Source organism: Leptopilina heterotoma, unplaced genomic scaffold (assembly GCF_015476425.1).
Source record: "Leptopilina heterotoma isolate Lh14 unplaced genomic scaffold, ASM1547642v1 Lhet_54, whole genome shotgun sequence".
Lineage (NCBI taxonomy): Eukaryota > Metazoa > Arthropoda > Insecta > Hymenoptera > Figitidae > Leptopilina > Leptopilina heterotoma.
Genome location: NW_025111118.1, coordinates 2,396,128 through 2,421,172, shown reverse-complemented (window position 1 = coordinate 2,421,172; position 25,045 = coordinate 2,396,128). Strand labels below are relative to the sequence as shown.

Here is a 25,045-nt window from a genome sequence, read left to right as displayed (position 1 = left end):
ATAAATAGTAAAAAATTTTATAGAAATTTTAAAATCAAAAATTTTTTTAGTCTAAAAGTTTCAAAGGATTTTTTTAAATCTCTTTTATCTCACATACCATCCAGATACAAATTTGCTGTCACAAAAATTTGATTTTGTCATTTCCTGATTTCCAAATAGAATTTCGATTTTCTTTCTGTCTCTAAAAATTATCCTGCGATTCATTCTAAAAATAATTAGATACCAAGGTTTTTCCAGGACAAAAAAGTCGTTTTAGTCGATTAAAATTACGAAAAAGAATCGAAAAAGTTGATTATTTTATACAGTGTTGTCACAAAAATTTCATTTCGTTTTTCCCTGACCTTTCACTGATTTCTAAATTTAATTATTTAAATAATATTCAATAATTTTGTTAAATAAAATATTTAAATACATGTTATCCATTTTTTCATAGGAATTCAAATTTTTTAAATTTCAATTTCAAATCTTTTGTGATTTAATTATTTATAAAAATAATAACTGTAATTCATTCAAACTTAAATTATTTTCTAAATTTTTTAACTAAAATTCTTCTCAGTTATTTTTAAAAGATTTTCAAATATGTTCTTCGAAAGTTCAATTATTTAAACAGAAAAATTCAATGTTTTATATAATAATTCTATAAAAAGCTAGATTTTTAAACCAGTTTAATGTAATTATTATTTGTGGATATTTGTACTTTCGAAAACATTTAATTAAAAATACTAAAAAAACAATTACTTTCTAAAGATTAAATTACAATATTTAAAAAAAATTAATTCTTTGAATTTTTTATCATAATTTTTTTAACTTCAATTTATCTTTAAAAATTCTTTTATAAAAAATTGTAGGTACAATTTATTTGAATTATTTCAACTAATTTTAAATTTTTCAATTATATATTTCAAAAATTTAATTATATAAAAAAATTATTAAAAAATTAATTTTGAATTAATTTTATTAATTTTTATATTCGAAAATTTCAATGAAATTACTTAAAAAAATTATTTTCAATAAAATTTTATAAAATTTTAAATATTTAAAAACTTCAAAAATTATTTAGTTTCGTAAATTTTATTATTTAAAAAGATTAATCAAAAACATAACTTTTAAATAATTAATTTTATTTATTTTTGTTTTTAAATTTTTCTTTGAAGATTATTTATTAAAATTTTTTGAGAATTTATTTATTTTTGACATTTGCAATTAAAATTCTTAAAAATTTGTTTTTACAGAAAATTTTAATGAAAAACTTGGAAAAAAATTCAATTTATTTTCATAAACATTTTGCAGAATTTCAATTATTTAAAAACTTTTTAATTTTACTTTGAAAATTTAATTATCTAAAAAAATTGATTCAAAAACAATTTTTCGTATAATTAATGTTGTTTATTTTTGCTTTTAAATTTTTCTGTAAAGATTTTTTAATAAAATTTTTTAATAATTTATTTATTTTCAAAATTTGCAATTAAAATTCTTAAAAATTTGTTATCTAAAAAAAATGTAATGAAATTAATTATTAAATTAATTAATTGTCAAACAAAAATTATTCAAGGATAACTTTTGAAGATTTTTCATTGAAATTTTGGAGAATTCAATATTATTTTCAGAAATAAATTATCAATTCTGAAATTTTGTGATTAAAAAAAAAATTTATTTCTTTTAAATAAAAATTATCTGATTCAAGTAAATATTTATCTGGACAATAGAAACGTAATTGGTTGATTGATTGAACCAATTAAATTTTTCTCAAGTGTATTTAAAATCTGTTTTCTATATTAGGACATGATTTTCAGTTTTCTCAATATATTCTTAATTAAATTCTTAATAACTTTCGTGCTGTTTACATGCTCCTTTTAATGATTTTCGTAATTAGAAACTCACTTTCTCGGAGGGGGCGAAAAAAAACAACATTCCTTTAATGTGAATTTAAATTTTACTTGAAAGTATGCATTGTTTATACAATGTACATATATACGAAGAAAAAAAAACCGAGAAAACTTTATTTAATCCCCCCCTCTTTCAAATGACCTACTAATCTTTTAATTCTGCTTAACAGATTCTCTGCGAATTCCTCTGAAAAAAGATTTGACATTTTCCTCTATATTCAGGCCATTTCCTCTCTCTATATGAATTAAATATCAAAATAATCGCGGTTCAGAATAATTAGGTCAGTGCATCCTAAACACACTACGATATTTTGAATACTGAAAAAATAATTACTATCAGGAACGGAGTAATTTATAAATTTACCATGAGTGCTATTTATTTTTCTGTCCAATTTATTATGTAATATTTTTGCGACTTAAACGCAAAAAAACAAACAAAAACTATTTGCAGTACAAGAAGTAAACATTGTTTTCTAAAAGGGCAATGAAATTGAAAATATTTATGTCACTGCTCAGAGTAATTTGCATGATTTTTTTTCTACATTTAATTTAGCAAAAAAAAACAAGTGTGCACATACCTGACAGGTACGTGATCTATGATTGGTATCTCTGATGTATAAAAACTTGGAAAAGTTTGAATTGATGTTTTGAATTGATTGTTTGAATTGATTCTATTTCAACACACAGTGAAAATAATATTTAACGAGAATGATGTTGTTAATTTTTTTATTACTCTTTTTCATTATTATTATCAGCCATAATGAGGGATTAGTGTATGATGGATTTTCAAAAATTTTAAATAATCTCACTAAGTTCGTTTAATAAAATTTCATTTTTAAATTATTAGAAATTAGATAAAATTAAAATGTTTTAATATAGTGATTTCGAAATTTTTCGTATAGGTATCAATAAAAATGTTTTCTCTTTTTTTTTTTTTTAATTTTAGTATGAAAACTGTTCAACTTCTTAATCAATTATGTAATGAATCACAAGGAAGCAATACTATTAAACGTGATGCGTGTTCTGGTTGTTTCTTCAGGGCAAATAATCAATTATTGTCAATGGCTAAGTGTGCAGACAGTTATCTGAACAATACAAATTATGGTCATTGCCAAATGTATTTAAGAGTGAGTTGAAATTTTACTGTTAACGTATTATAAAAATTTCCTCAATTGTGTTTTTCGAAAAAATTGTCATATTATTATTATTATTATTATTATTATTATTATTATTAATGTAAAAATTATTATTACCTAGCAATTGCTCTTCAATTTATTTAAATTTATTTTTAATCTTCTATTTCAGACTTCGCACTCGATAATTAATTTTAAAAAAGTATCAAAAAGTAGATTTTAAACTAAAAAAAGTAGTCAAAAAGTAGTTGTCGAAAAATTAAACTTGAAGACACAAAAAAAAACTCGTTTTGCATATTTTACAAAACTGACAAAAATTCCATTCTATATTTTATTTTCCTGACTTTTTCCTATAATTTTCATCAAAAATATTGAAAATCATTGAATTTCAAAAAGTTTTGATAAATAATTGAATGTCAGTGTGGCATTTTATTACATTTTTTTTTTTGAAAATAATTGAATATTAAAAAAGCATTTTTATTATTTATGAATATAATTGAATTCTTGCGAACGATTTTATTAGAATTTTTTAAAATAATTGAATTTCCAAGAAAAAAATTATTACTTTAAAAAATAATTGAATTCTTGTGATGAATATTGTTATTTATGAAAATAATTGAATTTTACAAAGAATTTTATTAAAATGCCTCAAAATAATTGAATTTTCGGAAATAATTTTTATTATACATATATCGACATAATTGAATTCTTTCGAAGAATTATTTATGTAAATAAAAAAAAAATTAATTAAAATTTTATTTAAAATAATTGAATTCCTATGTGAAAAATTCTAATATTTTAGTAAATAATTGAATTCTTCCAAAGAATTTTAAGAAAACATTTTTTTAAATAATTGATTTTTTCGAGGAATTTAAATTAAATTTTTTAAGAATAATTACATTTTTTGAGCAACTCCTGTAAAATTGTATTAAAAATAATTGAAATCCTGCGATGAATTTTATTATTTTTAAAAATAATTGAATAGTTGCTTAGAATTTTATTAAAATTTTCAAAAATAATTAAATTCCTGAGAAGAATTAATTGAATTCCTTTGAAAAATTCTAATATTTTTGCAAATAATTGAATTCTTCCAAAGAATTTGAAGAAAACATTTTTTTAAATAATTGATTTTTTCGAGGAATTGAAATTAAATTTTTAAGAATAATTACATTCTTTGAGCAATTCTTGTAATATTGTATTAAAAATCATTGAAATCCTGCCATGAATTTTATTATTTATGAAAATAATTGAATAGTTGCAAAGAATTTTATTAAAATTTTCAAAAATAATTGAATTCCTGTGAAGAATCTTATTATTTATGAAAATAATTGAATTATTGAGAACAATTTTATTAAAATGTTTAAAAAGAAATTGAATTTCTGTGAAAAATTTTGTTATTTTTTGAAAATAATTGAATTCTTTATAAGAATTTTATAAACCTTGTTTTAATTAATTAATTTAATTATTATATTAATTATAATTATATTATAATTAATTTTTTTTAAATACAATAAATATTATGAAGTAATAGAATTATTGTGAAGAATTGTATAAAAATTTTGTTAAATAATTGATTTTTTACAAATCTTTTTTGAAAATGCTGTTCTAAATTAATTGAATTCCTCTGGAAATTTTATTATTTATGAAAATAATTGAATTTTGGATGAATTTTGTCAATTTTTTTTTTTTAATAATTGAATTCTTTTGCGAAATTTTATGAAAATACTATAGATATTGAAAGTAATTGAATATCAAATATTTTTTGAAAATAATTGAATTGTTTTAAAGAATTTGATTACAATTTATGAGAATAGTTTTTTGATTTCTAGTATTTTTTAATTCTCTTTTATCTCACATTCCTTCCAGATATAAAATGTCAATTATTATTATTATTCATTTTTTTTAATTAATACAATTTAAATTAAAAACTTTAATTATTTCTCACTTTCTCTTTACAGAATGCAACTAATAATATAAATTCAACATCAAATCCTCCAATAATTTACTGCTCGTTCTTAGAATGTGTTCGACAAGTTAATAAAAATGCACTGGTAAAGTATGATATTAAATTAATAAACAGGTTGCACTACTTATTTTATAATTTTAATATATATAGTTTAACGTTTGACATGGGCAAAAAGTTTCTGAACGTCTAAATGTTTTTATAATGTAATTAAAGTTATAGCTCTTTAGTATATAGAATGTTACCGTCTGCGAATATTTAACAAATTTTTTATACACGTCAGTTTCTATAAGAACTTATTAAACTATTGTTTACTTATATTTACATATTCTACATAATTACCTGAAATATTAATACACAGTTTATACAATTAATACACCTAGAGAAATTTTTCATTTAAACCAAATAAATCATTTTTTTAACAAATAAAATTCATTTGGAACAAATAAAATTTATTCGAAGCAAATAACATTTATTTGAAACAAATAAAAAATTTTTTTGAACCAAATAAAATTTATTCGAACGAAATAAAATGTATTTGAAGCAAATAAAATTTACTTGAACCAAATATAATTTATTTTGAAACAAATAAAAATTTATTCGAACGAAATAAATGAGTTAAATAAATATTTTTTTCATGAATTTAATGATCAATACAATTAATAAAAGGATAATAAAAAATAATTCTAAAAAATTTACAGATTGGTAAATGCATTAATGAAGCGATTCGTCAAATGCTACCAACAATTTCAAATGATGAAAATCATTTAACAAAACTTTTCATTAACACAACGGCCTGCATTCTTGCAAAAACTCGTTGCGGTGCTCCAAATCCAATAACTGGAGCATTTCAGGGCGACGAATTAATAAATAAATTACATATACCGTCAATGAATGCAATATTTGTTAATTCAGAATACGATATAAATATTGTTCAGTTACCATTTGGAAATGGTCAATTCTTGGATGATTGCGTCAAATATCGAAATATTGAACAAGCAAATTGGCCCGGTGTTAAATGTTAAATATTACATAATTTTTACACTTTCAAAATACTCATAAAAATAAACTTACTGTAATAAAATATTAGTCTATAATGAATGCATAATTCTCTAAATGAAAAGAAAAGCAATAATTATATTGTAAATAAAAAAAGGGACATTACATAAAAGTGAAAAGTTGATATTTCAAAAAAACACTTATTCCACAAAATCTTGAGTATTGTACTATTTCAAGTGCTTATCTCCTGAACTTGTCACTTTAAACACACTGAAATTGCTTTTTCAACCAATAATTTTACTCTCTTTGTTCGAAAAAAATATAACAATTTAGCACACTTTTTTACGACTACAAAAAATACATTATATAGCGAAACGTTTATTTCAAAAATTATTATTTAGTAAGAATGAATATTGTAAATTCAAGCTATAAAATTTACTAGTAAGAAGATAAAATACAAGACGTCATCAATACATGACGTCACTAAAAAGATTTGATTATAACTGAACATGTGATAAGTCTGCAGTGACGTCAAAAACTATCAATTACGAACGTCTGCGCAATGTACTACAATAAAGAAATGACAAAAATTTAATTTTGCAATTACGTTTTAACTATACTAAATACGTTTTTTTTTTATTGACATCCCGTAAAAATTTATATCCTCTTTAAACAAATAAACAAAACAATTGAAAAAAAATCACAATCGAACAGTTAATTTTCTAGTGTTCACTTTGCGACAAATTAATTATTGTGATTCTTGTGATATTTTCATGTATAATATAAATTGTCAATCGTTTATTACATGCAGCAGGAAAAATAAATAGAGATTTTACTCACCGAGAGGCAAATCAACTCGTTTTGAAATTGTTCTCTTTACGTCATGACACTAATATAACCTCAAAAATCTTGTTTTAATCTTGACTTGACTGTTCGTGAGATTTTGACGTTTTTCTCTTGACGTGAACGTCACGTCAGTGAACTACGATTACTTAAGGTTCGTTCACAGTCCGCTTAGGGCAAAAATAGAATTTTAGATTTTCGTTTAATTAAAAACGTTTTAATTATAAACCTAATGCACATGAATAATAATGTATATAAATAAAATTCTACACTGTATTTTATTACAATAGATTAAACTTTTGTTAATTATTTACGAAAATTTCTTTTTTTTGTTTTCTACTCTGAACGACCTAACCCTGTTAAGGATCAATATTATCAGTAATGTCCGATCCCTGCTTTGTGAGGGTAAATTTCAAAGCGGGAAAATTTTTCAATTTCAAATATTTATAGTTTTTAGTATTTAATTTGGGTGAATTTTAGTAGTATTTGGTTGATTGATAAAATATAATTACTAATTGTTTGCAGTAAAAACGCATTAATTCAAGGGGTAAGTTCATAAAATTAAACAAATAAAGTGAAATATTTCTAAACTGATATTATTTTCAATTAACTAATATTAATTTTAATTAGCTAATATTTATTTTAATTAACTAATATTAATTTCAATTAGATAATATTAATTTTTATTAACTAATATTAATTTTAATTAACTAATATTAATTTTAATCAGCAAGCACTAATTTTAATTAACTAATATTAATTTTAATTAGCTAATGTTAATTTTAATCAACTATCTAATATTTATTTTAATTAGCTAATATTAATTTTAATTAACTAACGTTAATTTCATTCAGCAAACACTAATTTTAATTAACTAATATTTATTTTAATTAGCTATTATTAATTTTAATTAACTAATATTAATTAATAAATAGGAACTAATATTTTTCCAAATTCTGTGAACAGAAAATTTTTTCAGTTACGTTTGAAACAAAAAAATAAATTTCTCAAATTCGCTTACAGTTTAGATATTATATGTATAAAAAAAAGTCCAGAATTTATTTTCATTTATTTATTATTTACTCAAATGGAAGGCAATCGATAAATTTGCAACAAATAAAAATAAATAACACGTTCTATACATCGTTATTCAATTATACATCGTTATTCGCAATTATACATAGTCAACAAAATCAACATCTCTCAGAGCATACTCAACTTTTGACTCCCTTTTTTTATATCAATATAATATAATATTATTAATATTCACAAAGCATTACATATCATTTTTGTTTTTTTTTTCATATGGATTAAATAAACACATGCACTTCCGACTTCAGACGCACAGCCTAATTAATATTATAAATTCGTCATTAAACTGAAAATATAGGGTAATTCAATGTACAGGCAAATTCTAAAAATCTGTGGAAGCATTTAAAAAGCAGTGAGATATTTTCTCATACAATTTCTGTACTTTTTGCTTTCGCTTCACTTATAATTATTATTTATATATGTATATATTTATTACTCTTACATTTACGACATATGATACAATATTTTACAAAAAAAAAAACAAAATCTTAAATCGTTATGGCAATGGCTAAATTTATACAATTTGCCATATTTTAAATAAATGGTCATTTACAATAAGTGATAAAGAATTTTTAAATAATTGTTTCTGTATTTTATGCACTTAATCCTAAAGATTGGCATATATTTGAAGTATTTCAAATTTATTCGAATTTCAATTAAAATATGTTCTGCATTTTTTGGAAATTCAAAATTAATGTTGGAAATAATTCGAAATTAAGTTAAATGCAGATGATTTTTTGACAAACATAACAAGATTGACATTTTTTCAAATAGTTTTGCAAATACTATTGCATCGTTCCTTTGAAAATAAGTTATATTTTGTTTTTTAGTAAATGCAGTGAAATATAAATATGTATAGCTTCAATTTGAATTTGTTAGGAAATTATTTTGTAACATTAGGTAGCAGGAGTATTTTTAATAAAAGACTGTTAAAAAGATAGTTTTTTTCCTTTTGAAATTTGTGTCCTGAATAATGGAAAGAAAATAAAAGAAATTATATTTCTTTTTTTCGCTATTTACTTTGTTAAAATAATTAGAATTTTTTTAAAATGACGTTCCTATAAAATTTTTTTTATACAAATTTAATGTATAAAAATCAATTTTGTAAAGGAAGAAATAATTTAGAGAAACAAATTTCGATTTTTATAAATTAAAATTTGAATGTGTTGAAAATTAAAAATCAGATTGCTATTATAATTCCTTTCGGAAATATGTATTATAGCATTTTTTTTTTTTTTGAACAGTTATTTTAATCTCCTTTTCTCTTGCTTATTTTAGTTCGAAAACATGGAATGTCATAACACAACAAGAAAAATTAATAATATGTAAAACACTGCACTGTTAAAAGTTTCTGTTAAAATAGGAGGACAAAGAGAATTCGTATTAATTCGACTTTTAAAAATATTGGTCTGGTAATAATCCAATATGGATAATTTTTTTAAGGGTACTTGCTACCATCACTTTAACCATGTTACAATAATCTGAATATTGTTTATTATATTCTTAGTTAATACTTTTGTTTCTTATTTGTGTAAACTTTTAATCTGACCATGTTAAAATATTTATGACAAAAATGTTTCTTTTTTTCTCCTCTTCTTCTTCTTCATGTTTTGAAAGCTAGATTAATACATGATTTTTTTTATGACTTACACACGCTTATGTTTGCACACATTATTCATATAATTATTAACTTTGAAGCGAAGCATGACACAAGTGAAATAATATACGTCCTAGTCGTAAACTGCAATAAAAAAAAATTTACCATTTTTAATTCAACGAATTACTTCCAGTCATTCTTTTCTTTTTTTTAAAACTATTTTCACCTGTATTTTTTAATATCATTTAGCACCATTATTATAATTTTATAATTTTATTATAATTTTATAATTTTATTATGATTTTATAATTTTATTATATTTTTTTAAATTTTATTTTAAGTTTCTAATTTTATTTTCAATATCTCAAGGGGAGAGTGCACCGATATTTTTAACTGTATCAAGAAAATATTTTTAAAATTTCTTAAAATTTTTTTGTAAAGAATTCACAAATATTAAAAAAATTTAAAATTTATTAAAAATTTTTTTTAAATTTTGCCACTTTTTGAATTTTTATTTCTCCTAAAAATTGATGTATTTTGAAATCTTTGCGTAATTTTGAAAATATATTTTTTTATTCACAAAAAAAATGTCCGTATGAAAAATTTGATTTTTACTATTTCTTAAGCACTTTTTTAAAAATTGTTTTTAGGCTAAAAATGCTAATAAACTCTATTGTTATTCAATTTTTTCGTTTGGAAATTCATTTTTTTATTTTTCTAACTATAATATTTAACAACTTTTCTTTTTAAATTAAAATTTCAAATTTCAAAATTAATGCATTCGATTTAAAATAAATAAATACTTGATAATTTTATCAGTATTTTTGAAAATAATTCAATTCTTTCGAGAAATTTTCTACAAATTTGTATTGAATTCCTGAGGAGAATTTGATTTATGAAAATATTCGAATTCTTTTCAACACTTTTATTAGTATTTTCGAAAATAATTAAATTTTTGTGAAGAACTTCAAAAGAATTTTTTTGAAAATAATGTAGTTTTTTTAATAATGATAATTGAAAATTTTGAAAATAATTGATTTTTACGAAGAATTTTCTTAAGGATTTGAAAATAATCGTGTTTGTAAATAATTGTAATTAAAAATTTGATTATTAAGTTTCATTACATTTTTAAAAAATATAATTTAAATAATTACATTCTTTCGAAGAATATTATTAAAATTTTTAGAAATAATTGAATACATTAGTAATTTCGAAAAAAATTACTAAATTTTTAAAAACAATTCAATCGTTTCGAGAAATTTGATTAAAATTGTGTTAAAAATAATTGAAATGCTGCGAAGAATTTTATTATACAGAAAAGAATAATTGAATTCTTGCGATGATTTTCATTAAAATTAAAAAAAGTAATAAATAATCGTGAATTAGTTGAGAAGTGAATTTTTAAAAATTTTGAGTCTGAAATTATTCAAAGTTAGTCAAATAAACAAACGAATTTTCAAATAAATTTGAATAACAATAGTATTATTTGGTATATTTAGTCTTAAAGTAATTTTTTCAATAAGCTTTAAAACTTGTAAAAATCAAATTATTATTATTATTTTATGGAACAAAATATTTTTCTGATAATAGTTAAAATTATCGATGCACCCTCCGCTTAAAGTCAAAAATTCAGATCAAAACAAAAAGTTCACACTTTCTTTCACAATATTTTTAAAAAACTTTCAAATTGAGTATATTTTAGAAAATAGAAATTTTTAAAAATTTTATACCTATCTAATGAAACATTAATGTAATGTTACGAATATAGAATAACTTTTTCTTATCAATGGTACGTAATTTAGGGACAATTCTTGTCAGCTTATTTTTTTCGTTTCCCTCTATTCACAAATATGGGTAAAATATCGAACACAATAATAATGGAAATTAAAACAAAAAAAATTTGTTTGCATAAGAAATAATTAGTACATTATTCACAAAAATGTACGATGATTAAATAAAATTATCACGAATTAGGAAATTTCTTTTGACTTTTCTTTTTCTTGCAAGAAATTTAATAATTATTGAATAAAATAACCTAAGAGCTTTTTTTTAAATAGACTTCCTATATAATGCTAATCACTAAACCTGCTAGAAACTGAAGTAAAGCACGTATACTTTCTCAGTTTGAGCTGTTCACAAAACTATGTCTCGATTGTCATAGTTTGTTTGGATTTTTTTTTAAGGATCATATAAAAGTGGTAAAATTTTTGTCTATATACGTAGAATGTGTATATAAATTGTAATATTTATATATGTGTGTGTATGATGTTGATCAGTGCCTTTTTTTTGTACTAATAAAGTGCACATGATTCTTTAGTAATAGTGTGTGTTTTTTCTTCTTCTTCTTCAATTTTTAAGTCTTTGCTAATATTTTTCCTAGTTAAGTACATATAAATGAGAGTACTTCCGGCTAGGTGGCAAAGTCCACTTTATCCCAGGTTAATGAGAGATCGGAGGACATTTTAAAATCAGTGTCCTCCATACTAAAGAGTTCAAATGGATCTTGACTGTTTGCAAGTAATGGATCAAAGAAATCACTCGATGACGTATGCACTGGCGTTGGTCTATTAATTGTACTTGTCGATGGTGGCGGTGATTGGGGCATTAATGAATCAAGCCAATCGGAATCATCCATATCCATGGGCATGTCGCCAATATCCATTAGTTCCTGTGGCGTTGACATTTTAACACCCAAATCGCACTCTAATTGACCGAAATCCATTGTGTCCAGTGTCTCCAAATCGAGGCCAAGTTCCTGAGAATAGATAAAAAAATTTTTATTAAAAAAAATACAAGAAAGAAAATAAGAGAAAAAAATTCTCGGCTTTCAAAGAATTTTATTTAAATTTTAGAGAGTGATTTAATTCTTTCGAAGAATTTAATTAAAATTGTATTTTAAATAAATTGAATTATTTTTATTGTATCAAAATATTTGAAAACAACTGAAATCTTTACAAGAATTTTATTATTCATGATAATAATTGAAATCATGCGAAGAATTTTTTTTAAAAGAATTCAATTTATTTGGATATTTTTATTATTTGTGAAAATCTCCAAATCGAGGCCAAGTTACAGAGAATAGTCAAAATATTTTTATTGAAAAAAAGAAAATAGATGAGAAAAATTCTCGGCTTTTCGAGAATTTTCTTTCTCTTAATTAATTAAATAGGAGTTAATTGAGAGTAAAAAATAACTTGTTACTCTTCCTCTTAATGAAATTGTTTCTACTTAATAATAATTGATTATAGTTATTATTATAATTAATAATAATTACAAAAGTACGAAATAATCTATAAGAATAAATAATTAGATAATTATTATAGCGTTGTCGTAAAAATTTGATTTTTCTGGTCTTTTTCCTGATTTCCAGACAGAATTTTGAATTTTTTTCTGATGACGATAAATAAATCCAAGGAGAATTCAATTATATGTACAAAATAATTTTTAAAAGCAAAAATTTCAATTATTTTCAATATAATTTTAGGAAATTTCAATTATTTTTTATACAATTTTAGGGAATTTCAATTATTTGAATAAATTCTAATTGCTTTTTTCTAAAGATTCAATTGTATTTTAAAAAAATATAATTGAAATATTTAAAAAATCTAATTTTTCAGAATTTTAAATAAAATTTTTGAAAGAAGATCATTTTTAGAAGCAAAAATTCCAACCTTAATATATTTTGGAAAATTTCAATTATTTAAAATTTTTTTTTATAAAATTTCAATTATTTGAAACAATTTTAGGAAATTGCTTCCTCACAGAGGAAGGATTGTAATTTAATTATTTTTAATGTAATTTTAGAAAATTTCAATTATTATTTCCTGTAATTTTTTCCTGAAACTTCAATTATTTGAATAAATTTTATGAAATTTAATTATTTTTAATGCAATTTTAGAAAATTTCAATTATTTGAACAAATTTTAATTATTTGTTTCTAAAGATTCAATTACTTTTAGAAAATAGAAATGAAGTGTTTTAAAATTCTACTTTACAGAATTAAAAAAAAATAATTTTTAGAAGCAAACATTTCAACCTTTTTTAAAATAATTTTGGAAAATTTCAATTGTTTTTAATATAATTGTATAAAATTATAATTATTTGAATACATTTTAGAAAATTTAAATTATTTTACCAATTATTAAAATAAAATTCTTCAAAAATTCGATTTTTTAAAAAATTTCTAATAAAATTCTTTAACAAATTATTTTTATTTCAATTATTTCCAAACAATAAAATTAAAATTCTTTGAAAACTCAATTTTTTCAAGAATTTCTAATGAAATTCTTTAACAATTTATTTTTATTTCAATTGATTACCAAGTATTAAATTAATATTCTTTGAAAATTTCAATTTTTCTAAAATTTCTAATTAAATTCTTTAACAAATTAATTTTTATTTCAGTTATTTTCCAAATAATAAAATTACAATTTTTTAAAAATTCCATTTTTTCTAAATTTTTTCATAAAATTCTTTAACAAAATTATTTTTATTTCAATTATTTCTCAAATAGTAAAATTAAAATTCTTTGAAAATTCCATTTTTTCTAAATTTTCTCATAAAATTCTTTAACAAAATTATTTTTATTTCTATTTTACAAAATTTCAATTAATTCAAGTATATATTTATAGAATTGAATTATAATTTTTCAATTATCTATTTTTTCAGGTCTCTTTTCAATTTTTACTTAAATAAAATTATGTATTTTATATTTTAATAATCTTTCAAGTAAAAATTCAATTTTTAACAATTAATTCAGGGCAATTGAATTTTAAAAAATTTGTTGTTTAAAACTTTCCGATAGTTGCTTAACTTTGAAAATTGAAATTGTTTTTAGCTAAAATCCTTTCTGAGTTGATTATAATTAATAACATCAAGAAAGTTATTCTAGAATTTAATTATTTACAAAAATAAGAAAAAAATCTGGACATTGCTTGAAAAATCATTGTGATTCAAAAGTTTTTAAAGTGAAAGAAATTTAAGGATAATTCTAGCTTTTTAAGTTTTTCGAAAATATTTTGAAACACCAAAAAACCAGATGTAGTGGTAATTTTTAGTTGAAAATTTCTAGTAATTTGTGTTAATTTAAATATTTTTGATAATATTTTACCTTCAAGTCCGCCAGTGAGGCGGAATAAATTTTTTGTGTTAATTTAAATATTCTCCATAATATTTTACTTCCAAGTCCGCTTCAGTGTCAGACTTGGAATTTTATGTTAATTTAAATAGTTCTAATAATATTTGACCTTTAAGTCTGCCACCGAAGAGGACTCAAAATTTTTTTAACAGTAAAAATAAATAAATTTATTTATTTTTATTTTATTTGTTTATAGCCGAGACAAATTTTCTGTTAATTTAAATATTTAAAACAATGCTCTACCTTTAGGTCCAAATTATTATTGTCCGTTACGACAACTTCTTGTCGTGGTTGAGGATCGGGTGAAGCAGCTACCATTGACTGTGGACTCAGTAGCATAGCAGCGTCCAATTCGGCTTCGGCTGATGTCAATAGGTCAGCGTTAAAAGACGATATCTCCTCTTGATGTTGATGATCTTGCTGCTCGTGCATTTGTTGTAAGGTTGTTGGTAATTGTACTGAAAATGTGGCAAGTGGTAACGGTGGTGGCGGTGGAGGCGGAGGTGGTGGTGGTGCATTAAGTGAAGGACTAGAACCGCCTTGAGAAATCTCCATCGCCTCAGGACTAATTGGACTAATTGGATTCGACGTTGCAAACACTAACGATTGCGATGAATTTTCCGTTGAAGTTGTAAAAACAAGATTTTGTGGCATTTGACGATTTGGCGTTGTTGGTGTCGCTGGATCTTGAGCTGCACTTGGCGGTAGTTCTCCATTTTTTATCAATATCTCCAAGACGTCGTCGACAACTTGACTTTTTATGTGGTTCTTCTGCGCTGGCTCGATTTTCACCTGAAAGAATTTATTATTATTTATCAAATTATTAATATGATTAATATTATTATCATTATTACTATTTTTTTATTATTAAGAAAGTTACTTTAGACTTTAATTATTTAAAATAAAATTAATTGTTTATAAAAATAAAAAATTATCTATGTTATTATTTGTTCGACTGTTAAGTTTCTTACTACGCGGAAAAAATGAAAATTGAATTTGATAATTGAAAACAAAAAATGTAATTTTACTTTGTAAGTAATAAAAATTACTATATACTTGTTGCCATGTATAAAAAAAATCTAAGTTTAAATAAAAATACTATAAAAAGATTTTTTAAGTCTTGAAAAATTAAGTTCCGTGTTTGGAACAAAGAATTACGAACTTCAATTTTCGATTATTTCTTTAATTAAATTTAATATGTTAATTTTACCTTCAATAGTTTGGTAGCTTCGTCATATTGAGGTGGCGGTGGTTTATTTTCCTCAGGCGTGGATGTTGATTGTTGTGTTTGAGCTTGCGCCACCAAAGCTCCCAACAATGAGCCATTCAATTTGGTCGCTTTAGCTAAATTCAATACAATCGCCGCTGGTAACTGGACAGTTGTATTGTTCTTGACTTGATTTTTCTTATTATTTATTGCAGTCAATGTTGTGGAATCGAGAACATTAGTGTTATTATTGGGCTGAGCTTGTAAAAATGCTGCTAAATTCGCTTTAGCATTATGTTGCTGGAACGCAGCGTGCTGTTGTTGTTGAGTCGTTGAATTTGTTTGCTGTTGGTGTTGCTGCATTGCCTGTTGCTGTTGCTGCTGTTGTTGTTGTAAATGCTGTAATTGCTGTAAATGAAGTGCCAATTGTTGCTGTTGCATTTTATTTTGTATATGCTGCTGAAGAACGAGTTTTTCAGCGCGAACTGTGGTCGGTTGTGTTTGTCGTATTTGCTGGAGTTGCTGTTGAGATTTGTAGAGTTCTCTTTGCAATTCTTCGATACGTTTTCTTTGTTCCTTGATTATATCGTCACCTGAAATAAAATGTTAATTAATTAATAGTGAAAAGAAAATTCTTTTTCAAAATTCAAAAATAGAAGATAATTAAAAAAAATTATTTTTTTAATTATCTTCTATTTTTGAATTTTTTTTTCAAATTTAGGGGAAATGTGTAAAATTTTACCTGGAGGACTCAAAGGATCGTCGTGTTCACTGCCGTGCGGTGAATCCGTTCTCGGACTGTATGGTTCGTCTTTAACTAGAACTGAACATGGACTTTTGGCATGGGAACTAGATTCGTCTAAGGCCATTGGTCCTGGAGTATCCATCAGTATGTGACCCATGTGTGTCACGTGGGGTCCATTGGAATTTGACGTGGAACCATTGCTCGACGCTTCAGTGAACGGTTTCAGTCGTTCAATTAATTGGGGTTTCGATCCAGAAACTGGAAGATTTCTTCTCTTCAGTTCGATTTTGAGATCACTCACTGCAATGATTAGAATTCAAAATTAGAAATAGAAATTCTTCAAAAGAATTTGGCCCTTCTCTATAATTTAAATAAAATTCTTTGAAACAATTCAATTATTTTTAATAATATTTTTCGATAAAATTCAATTTTTTAAAAATTTTTTATTTAATAGAATTTTTGAAAGAATTCTAAAATTTTAATAAATTCTTAACTATTCAATTTTTTTTAAATTAGTAAAATTCTTCGCAATAATTCAATTATTTTTATAAATAATAAAATTCTTCTCAGGAATTCAATTGTTTTCCTGAAATAATATTATTCTGAATATTTTTGCAAAATTCTTTTCAAAGAATTTTTCAGAGTATTTTTCAAAGTATTCACCTTTCATATCTTCTAATTTACCCAGTGGCCTCAGTGGCGGCTGTTCTATGGTACTGCTTGAGGAATTTGAGGGAGCAGGACTTGGTGCATTAACACTAACATTACTAACGCTATTTGTATCGTTTGCTCCACTACTCGGGAGGGTGAGAGGCTTCTGTGCAGCTGGAAGAATGATCTGTGGATACTGTAAGCAAATAAAAAATTCATTACTTTTCCACAGCAATACAAACAAAAAGAAAACCAAAAAATTTCTTTCAAGTAGAATAAAAATTGAAAATAAAAAATTTAATTGAAAAAGTAGTATTCAAAAGTAAACAAATCAATTAAAAATTAAAAACACTAAAAAAATGAGTAAAAAAGAAATTAAAAATTAAAAAAAAACCGAAAAATAAGTAAAAAAGAAATTAAAAATTAAAAAACCAAAAAATAAGTAAAAAAAGAAATTACAAATTTTAAAAACCGAAAAATTAGTAAAAAAAAAACAAATTAAAAATTCTAAAAACCGAAAAATGGGTAAAAAACATTAAAAATTAAAAAAACCGAAAAATGGGTAAAAAAAATTAAAAGTTTTAAAAAACGAAAAATGGGTAAAAAAACAAATTAGAAATTAGAAAATCAAAAAGTAAGTAAAAGAAATAAAAAATCGAAGAGAAATTTGAATAAAAAGAAAATAGATTTTACCTTGTGTTGCCACTCGAGTTGCCATTGCAGAAAGAGTTGTTGCTGCTGAAGTAACAACTCGTAGCTGGTTTCACCAGGAGAAGTTGAATTGAGGCCGGCTGGAATTGACGATATTGAGGTCTTTTGCGCACTCGGAGGACCCTATTAACAAATTAATGAATCGAAATTAAGACTCGATTAAAAGGAAGAAATAAATTATTTTTGTAATAATAAACCAAATAAAATAAACTACTTGACAATAATTAAACAAAATAAAACCAACTACTTGATAATAACAAACAAAATAAAATAAACAACTTAATTATAACAAACGAAATAAAATAAACTCGATAAAAAAAATTATCGTTTAGTTATTATTTGGTTTACCAAATAATAACTAAATAATAATTTTTTTTCCAGAGTTTTTCAACAAATATTTTTCTCAACAGTTTAAAGAAATATTTTTCTCAACAGTTTGAAGAAATATTTTTTTAACAGTTTGAAGAAATATTTTTCTCAACAGTTTGAAGAAGTAATAATTTTTCCCAAAGACTTTTTTGAAGACGTTATAAAAGAGGAATTTGTCGATATATACACATATATATATATATATAATAAAAAGCAAATTATTTATGGTTTGGTTGTGCAAGATTGAATAGTGTATATATACACTCTTCGCTGTACTCTTTTCATAATTCTTTTATTTTGTTTTGGCGATGTCCAGCACGCTTTCTCACCACACGATATCATCTTGTGTATGGGTTTGAATCCCAAGAGTCGGGGTTGGGTTTGGCACCTACTGGGCAACACGCGCTCTCCTTGCTCCCGGCTACCTCCTTCTTAAGTGCAATTAGCGCTCGAATTACTCAGACCTAACGAGGTAGCTGTGGTTGGACCCGAAGCGAGATCACTAAAGTTAATCACCCGATACAATCTCGACTTTCGAGAGCTTCGCGAAGATTCGACCTTTTTCTTTTTCATTTTTTTCTTTCCTTTTTTGCATATATTTTTGTACTCTTGTGTTTTGATTCCTCTTCAATGAAAAAAAAAATTGATGATCAATCTGGGACAGAATTTTATTCAATCTTGGGACAATCCGCGAATTATTCTACAATTGTATTCTATTCATTATTATGTATACTAGCAAATTTTATGTTTTACAATTATGCAAATTACAAAATTTTTTTGTTTTCAAATTTGAATTTTTGAATAATTTCAGATTCAAATATTAAAAAAAAAATCCAATTATTAACTAATTAATTATTCTTGTTTATTAATTTGAAAAATTTCAATAAAATTTTTCACAAGAATTTAATTTTTTTCAAAAATAATAACATTCTTCGTAAGAATTCAATTATTTTTTATAAATAGAATACAATTTTTTCTTAATTCGTTGTAAAATCTTTGCAAAAATGCAATTATTTTCAAACAAATTTTACGAAAGAATGAATTTTTTTCTTAATTCGTTATAAAAAATTTCAATAGGATTCAATTATTATCAAAAAAAAATTCTACGAAAGAATTCAATTTGTTTTTAAATTCTTTATGAAATTTTTCAAAAAAATTTAATTATTTTCCAAAATTTTAATAAAATTTAATAATTAAATGTTAAATTTCAATTTTTAACAAACACGATTATTTTAAAAGCTTGAAAGAAATTGTTCCTAAATTTGAATTATTTACAAAATTTCTCATTAAAATTATTAAAAAAAACTCTAATATTTTAAAAAAATTCAAAGAAATTCTTCAAAAGAATTTAATTAGGATTTTTGAAAATTTTAATAAAATTCTTCGCGAGAATTCAATTATTTTCATAAATTAATAAAATTCTTCGAAGGAATATTTCAATTATTCTCAAAGTTTTTGATAAAATTCTTTACACCATTTCCCTGATTTTAAATAAATTAATTTAAAAATTGAAAATATTTAAGAAGAAAAAGTATGAAAAAAGTTACGAAACAAAAAAGCAAACTGCGAACAGATTACCGGAGTACAACGATTATTAATATAGAAGATTCTATTCTATTCCAGGGTTAATACAATTTAATTCTTCTTTTCTCTGTCTATTCTCCGATTTCCAGACAAAAATTCGTTTTTTTTCTATGAAAAAAAAATTGAAGGGAAATTCGATTATTAAAAAAATATAATTTTATGTAAAATTCTCAGGTTGTCAACTGAAGAAAATAATTACTGCCGTTAACTTGTCAGGATTATTTTCAAACACTTTGATAAAATTTCCCTGACCTATGACAACTCTGTATTCTATTTCATTCTATATATATTATTAATTATATTCTGTTAATTAATATCACATTATCGTGTGATAATATAATGAGTGAAAAAAACAGAAGACAATAGAAGAGTGAAAATTTGGATCTGAAAAATGTGAACTCACTTTATATTCGTGAAATTTGATTGTACGAGTTTTGGGTTGACTTTTGGTTTTGGACTTCTTTCGATTCTTGTCTTTTCCCGGCGCATCGCTTCTTTGACATGCGGAGGCGGCAACGGCGACAGCGGCGGAGATCGGACTCGGTTGAGGCCTTGGGGTGATGGCGGCAGGAGGTAGAGCGGGAGGAGATGCTATCGAAATATTCGAAAGTGGACTCAGGCTGGATGTCGTCGAACCCAGGGACATGGGACTTGGCGCTGGTGCCAGTGGGAGAAGCGTCGACGTGGGTCCGTTGGCTTGACTTGCCTGTAAACAGCAGCAAAAAAAAAAAAAAGTTTGTTCATGTTTAATTTGTTCATCCAATTTACGATTGTGTAATAATCACTATTAATAGCAATCACAATCACGAGAAGAAGAATATCTTTTCATGATTGTGAAAGAAAAAGAAAGCACGAAGCTTTTCTCGAGTTCAGGGTTGACACAAAAAATGAATTCTTTCTTTCTCTGACTTTTTCCTGATTTCAAAACAGAATTTTAAAATTTTCTAAATTTTTAAATAATTTTTTCCCAGACCCTAAAGAATATTCTAATTCACTCTAAAAATGATAAGATATTCAAAAAAATATTCTATCACATTTACTTACGAATTTCTTTAATTGTAAAATTATTCGAAAACATCAATAACTTTTTTTTAAAATAAATATTTAATTATTATTATTTCTCCATAGGAATTAAGATTTTCAAAAATTTCAAATTTGAAATCTTTTGAAATTCAAAAACTTATAAGAATAAATAAATAAAACATGAAGATGCCCGAGTGATAAAATTTTCCTGAATTTCTAACTAAAATTCTTCTTTAAATCAACTATTTTTAATAACAAATGAAGTTCTTTGAGAATTTTCAAATCCATTTGTCTACAAATCAATTTTACCGAAAAATTTCGATTATTCGCAAATTCAACAATTAAATATATATTTGAAAATACAAACATAAAATAATTTCAAAAGAAAATTGAATTAAAATTTTCCAAATAAAAATTAGTTTCACAGAATTATATTAATTAAAAGTATGAAAAATTCAAATTTTCACAGATTTGAAATTAAAACCTTTTCAAAATTTAATTCTTTCTAAAAATTGCAATTATTTGTAACTTCTTCAACATTAAATTATTTTTTTAAAAGTTTTCAAGTTAAATTGTTCTTTAATTCAATTATATTTAATAATTAAATATATATTGAAAAGTTCAACTAATTTCAACAAAATTGGAATTTAAATTTTTCAAAAAAAATTAGTTCCACAGAATTATTAATTGAAAGTATAAAAATTCAGATTATCAAAGATTTGAAATTGAAATTTTTTCAAAATTCAATTATTTCTAAAAATTCATCCTATAATGCTTTTAATATTCAATTATTATCCAAAATTTTAATTAAAATTCAATTTTTAAATTAATTTTTATTAGAAAATTCTATGAGATTTCAATTATTAAAAAATTGAAAAATAAATAATGTATTGAAGAATTGATTATTTTTAAAAATTAAATTCTTATAAAAAACTGTATCAAAATTTTTCTAAATAATTAAATTCTTTCGACGAATTTGAATAAAATTGTTAATAATAATTGTAAATTTCGAGGAAAATAATTGAATCCCTGGAAAGAATTCTAATATTTATGAAAATAATTGAATTCTTGCAAAGAATTTTATTAAAATTATTGAAAATAATTGAATTTCAGTGAAAATTTTTATTATTTGTAAAAATAATTGAATTCTTGTGAAGAATTTTAATAATTTTGAAAATAATTGAATTCCTGAGTAAAATTTTGTTGTTTATGAAAATAATTGAATTTTCTTGTGGAGAATTTTATTATTTATGAAAATAATTGAATTCTTGTGAAAAATTTTAGTAAATCTTTTAAAATAATTGAATTCCTGAGAAAAATTTTGTTACTTATGAAAATAATTGAATTCTTGTGAAGAATTTTAATTATTTTGAAAATAATTGAATTCTTGCGAAGAATTTTATTATTTATGAAAATAATTGAATTTTTGCGAAGAATTTTATAAAAAGTTTTTAAATAACTGTTGTTTTTCGAAAAAATGTATACAAATTCTATTTTAAGTAATTGAATTCCTCTCTAATTTTTATTTATGACAGTAATTGAGTATTTGCGTAGAATTTTATCAAATTTTCTTTTAAATAATTAATATTCTTTTGTAAAATTTTAGGAAAATAGTAGATATTGAAAATCAATGAATTGCGAAAATTTTTTGAAAGTAATTGAATTCTTGCTAAGAATTTTTCGAATATTGTCATTTATGAAAATAATTGAATTTTGCATACAAAATTTTATTTAAATTCCTGAAAATTATTTAATTTCTGTGATTTCTGTCATTTTTTAAAATAATTGAATTCTTTCGAAGACAAGAATTCACATTTTTGAAATAATATTAAATATATAATTATATTAACAAAATCAAATAATTTAAACAGAATTGGAATTAAAATGTTTCAAAAAATTAGTTCTACAGAATTTGATAATTAAAAATATGAAAAATTCATTATTTCAAAGAATTTGAATTAGAAATCTATTAAAAATTGCTATTATTTGTATAATTTCTCAAAAATTCAATTATTTTTTTGAATTTGTAAATAACTTTCTTCTTTAAATCAATTTTTTCTTTAATAATTAAACATATATTAAAAAAATCGACTAATTTCAAAAAAATTTGGATTGAAATTTTTCAAAAAACTAAAGATTTTTAAAATTTCTAATTTAATTCAGTAAAAATTTTAATTTTCTACAATTTCTATTGAAACGTTCTGAAAATTTAATTATTTATGGAAATTGTAAACGCAATTCATAGAATTCAATTATTTTCTAACTTTTTAAGTAAAATTATTCATTTAATAATTTATAAGTAATTATTTTTTTTTTATTGTTCTTCATGAAATAAGTTATTTAAAAAGAAATTATTGTCAGAATTATAAAAAATTGAAGGTTTTGTATTAGAATTCGTGGGAATTTCATAGTTTACAAGGCAAACAAAAGAGACACAAAAATTCAAAATTTTCTTATGAATTCTAAAAATTAATTTTTTTCCAGTATACTTTCAATAAAATTCTCTAATATTCCTCTGATTAATTCTACTTTTCCTGATTACTTTAAGAGTCAAATAAAAAAGACACCAAAATTCAGAACTTTGTTAAGAATTCTATAAAAAATTAATTTTTTTCCAGTACTTTTAATAAAATTCTCTAATTTTACTGTAAAATTTTTATTATTAATAAAAATACGCTGAAAAAAAATTTATCTGATTCAAATATACGATTACTTGACTATTATCAATTAAATATTTAAATTGAATTAAATAATATTTATTGGAGTCAATCAAATGGTTTACTTCATATTTGCTTCAAATACTGAAATTGTTGGTTCAAATACCATTTAATTGACTCCAATAAATATTATTTGATTCAATTTAAATATTTAATTGATAATAGTCAAGTAATCGGATATTTGAATCAAATACATTTTTTTCAGTGTAATTGAATTTTATCAAAATTTTTTCTAAATATTTGAATTCTTTTGGTACATTTTATGAAAATCGTAGATATTGAAATTCATTGAATTGAGAACAATTTTTTGAAAATAGTTGAAATTTTGCCAAGAATTTTATTTAAATTATTAAATTATTTTGACAAATTCTCTTTTTTCTGACTTTTTTCTGAATTCCTTGATATTCATGATCTGTGTCAACCCCGCGAATTACACACCTGCGTCGAAACATGTTGATTATGTTGGAAGGTTGGTTGCTGCTGCTGCTGTTGTTGTTGATTACCAACAACGGAATTACAAAGATCGGCAAAAGTCTGTATCGTCGGTTCCGTTGAGGCCTGCTGGAAAACGGGTGAAGTCGACGTGACAACGACAGCACCGCCCGTCGTCGGTATATTCAGGGAAACTGTGACAATTCCAGCGGAAGCTGCAGCCGTTTCTAAGACATCGGTTCGCGATTCTAAAGAAGGTGAAGGCGCGCCTTCCGAACTTTGCGAATCGTCCTCGAAAGTAATGTAATGGTCTGGATGCTGGGGCTTCGTAACTTGACCTTCGCAAGTTGCCTTAAAGGGAATGTGACCCTCTGAAAATTACAATGATCATTTTCTTCTCCTCTTTTTTTCTCTCTCTCTGTCTGTCTGTCTCTCTTTTTTTTTTAATCAATTGACACAGAAACTAATTGGCGAACAGATTGTAAATATAACTAACCTTTCACCGCTCTCTCAATTGGCTCTTCGGTGTGGAGAATATTTTTTTGTATCAGTTCAAGAGGTCCAGGCCTGTGACTAAGTTGATCGTTGAGTTGATCGGCGAGTCTAGCTTTCTTTAGCATTCGCTGCTTTTCCGCAAGACTTGGATCCACATGGCCGACGTCTTCCAAAATATGCTGTCGCACAAGTTCATCTCTGCCGGGTCGCTGTTGAATTTTTGCTTTCAACAAATCGCCGGTCTTTGCTCTCTCCAACTGCTTTCGTTGTTCAAAAAATGCAGGCGGTGTCTTCAAAGCTGAAATTGATTTTTGAATTTAATTATTAATTAAGGCAATTTTTAAATTAAAAAAAGTAATTAATGAAGAGATTAATTGACAATTTAATCAACGTGGGACAACAAACTTTTTGATTACCAAATAGAAATTACGCAAAGTTTTTTAACTATAAAACCAATACTT

At 23.4% G+C, this 25,045-nt stretch overlaps 3 protein-coding genes across 9 annotated transcripts in view; 1 reads left to right on the top strand and 2 right to left on the bottom strand.

Moving 5' to 3' along the window:
- The window catches only part of LOC122508515, a 32,596-nt gene extending 26,589 nt beyond the window's left edge, over nucleotides 1-6,007 (top strand). For all 3 annotated transcript variants that reach the window (XM_043621927.1, XM_043621926.1, XM_043621928.1), the window contains exons 2-4: nucleotides 2,833-3,013; nucleotides 4,978-5,070; nucleotides 5,684-6,007. In XM_043621927.1, the coding sequence (XP_043477862.1) occupies nucleotides 2,834-3,013; nucleotides 4,978-5,070; nucleotides 5,684-6,007 (597 nt within the window). In that variant the 5' untranslated portion in view covers nucleotide 2,833. The remainder of the gene's footprint in view (nucleotides 1-2,832; nucleotides 3,014-4,977; nucleotides 5,071-5,683) is intronic.
- Nucleotides 1-6,957, bottom strand: part of LOC122508511 (3-phosphoinositide-dependent protein kinase 1) — a 49,039-nt gene extending 42,082 nt beyond the window's left edge. The window contains exon 1 of one of the 4 annotated variants that reach the window (XM_043621919.1): nucleotides 6,822-6,957. Coding sequence is in view for 1 of the 4 variants with exons in the window: in XM_043621918.1 (XP_043477853.1) it covers nucleotides 5,925-5,927 (3 nt within the window). In the remaining 3 variants the exon portion in view is untranslated. Of the gene's footprint in view, nucleotides 1-5,924; nucleotides 5,943-6,056; nucleotides 6,122-6,147; nucleotides 6,551-6,821 lie in introns of those variants that run through there. The other 3 variants (XM_043621920.1, XM_043621921.1, XM_043621918.1) reach the window with 3 other exon arrangements.
- A 3,940-nt stretch (nucleotides 6,958-10,897) lies between these two features.
- LOC122508550 (myocardin-related transcription factor A) overlaps nucleotides 10,898-25,045 on the bottom strand; it is a 191,469-nt gene continuing 177,321 nt past the window's right edge. For both annotated transcript variants that reach the window (XM_043621974.1, XM_043621975.1), the window contains 9 exons: nucleotides 24,586-24,882; nucleotides 24,096-24,460; nucleotides 20,321-20,623; nucleotides 17,947-18,087; nucleotides 17,266-17,449; nucleotides 16,600-16,902; nucleotides 15,861-16,450; nucleotides 14,894-15,442; nucleotides 10,898-12,268 (listed from right to left, as the gene is read on the bottom strand). In XM_043621974.1, the coding sequence (XP_043477909.1) occupies nucleotides 11,924-12,268; nucleotides 14,894-15,442; nucleotides 15,861-16,450; nucleotides 16,600-16,902; nucleotides 17,266-17,449; nucleotides 17,947-18,087; nucleotides 20,321-20,623; nucleotides 24,096-24,460; nucleotides 24,586-24,882 (3,077 nt within the window). In that variant the 3' untranslated portion in view covers nucleotides 10,898-11,923. The remainder of the gene's footprint in view (nucleotides 12,269-14,893; nucleotides 15,443-15,860; nucleotides 16,451-16,599; nucleotides 16,903-17,265; nucleotides 17,450-17,946; nucleotides 18,088-20,320; nucleotides 20,624-24,095; nucleotides 24,461-24,585; nucleotides 24,883-25,045) is intronic.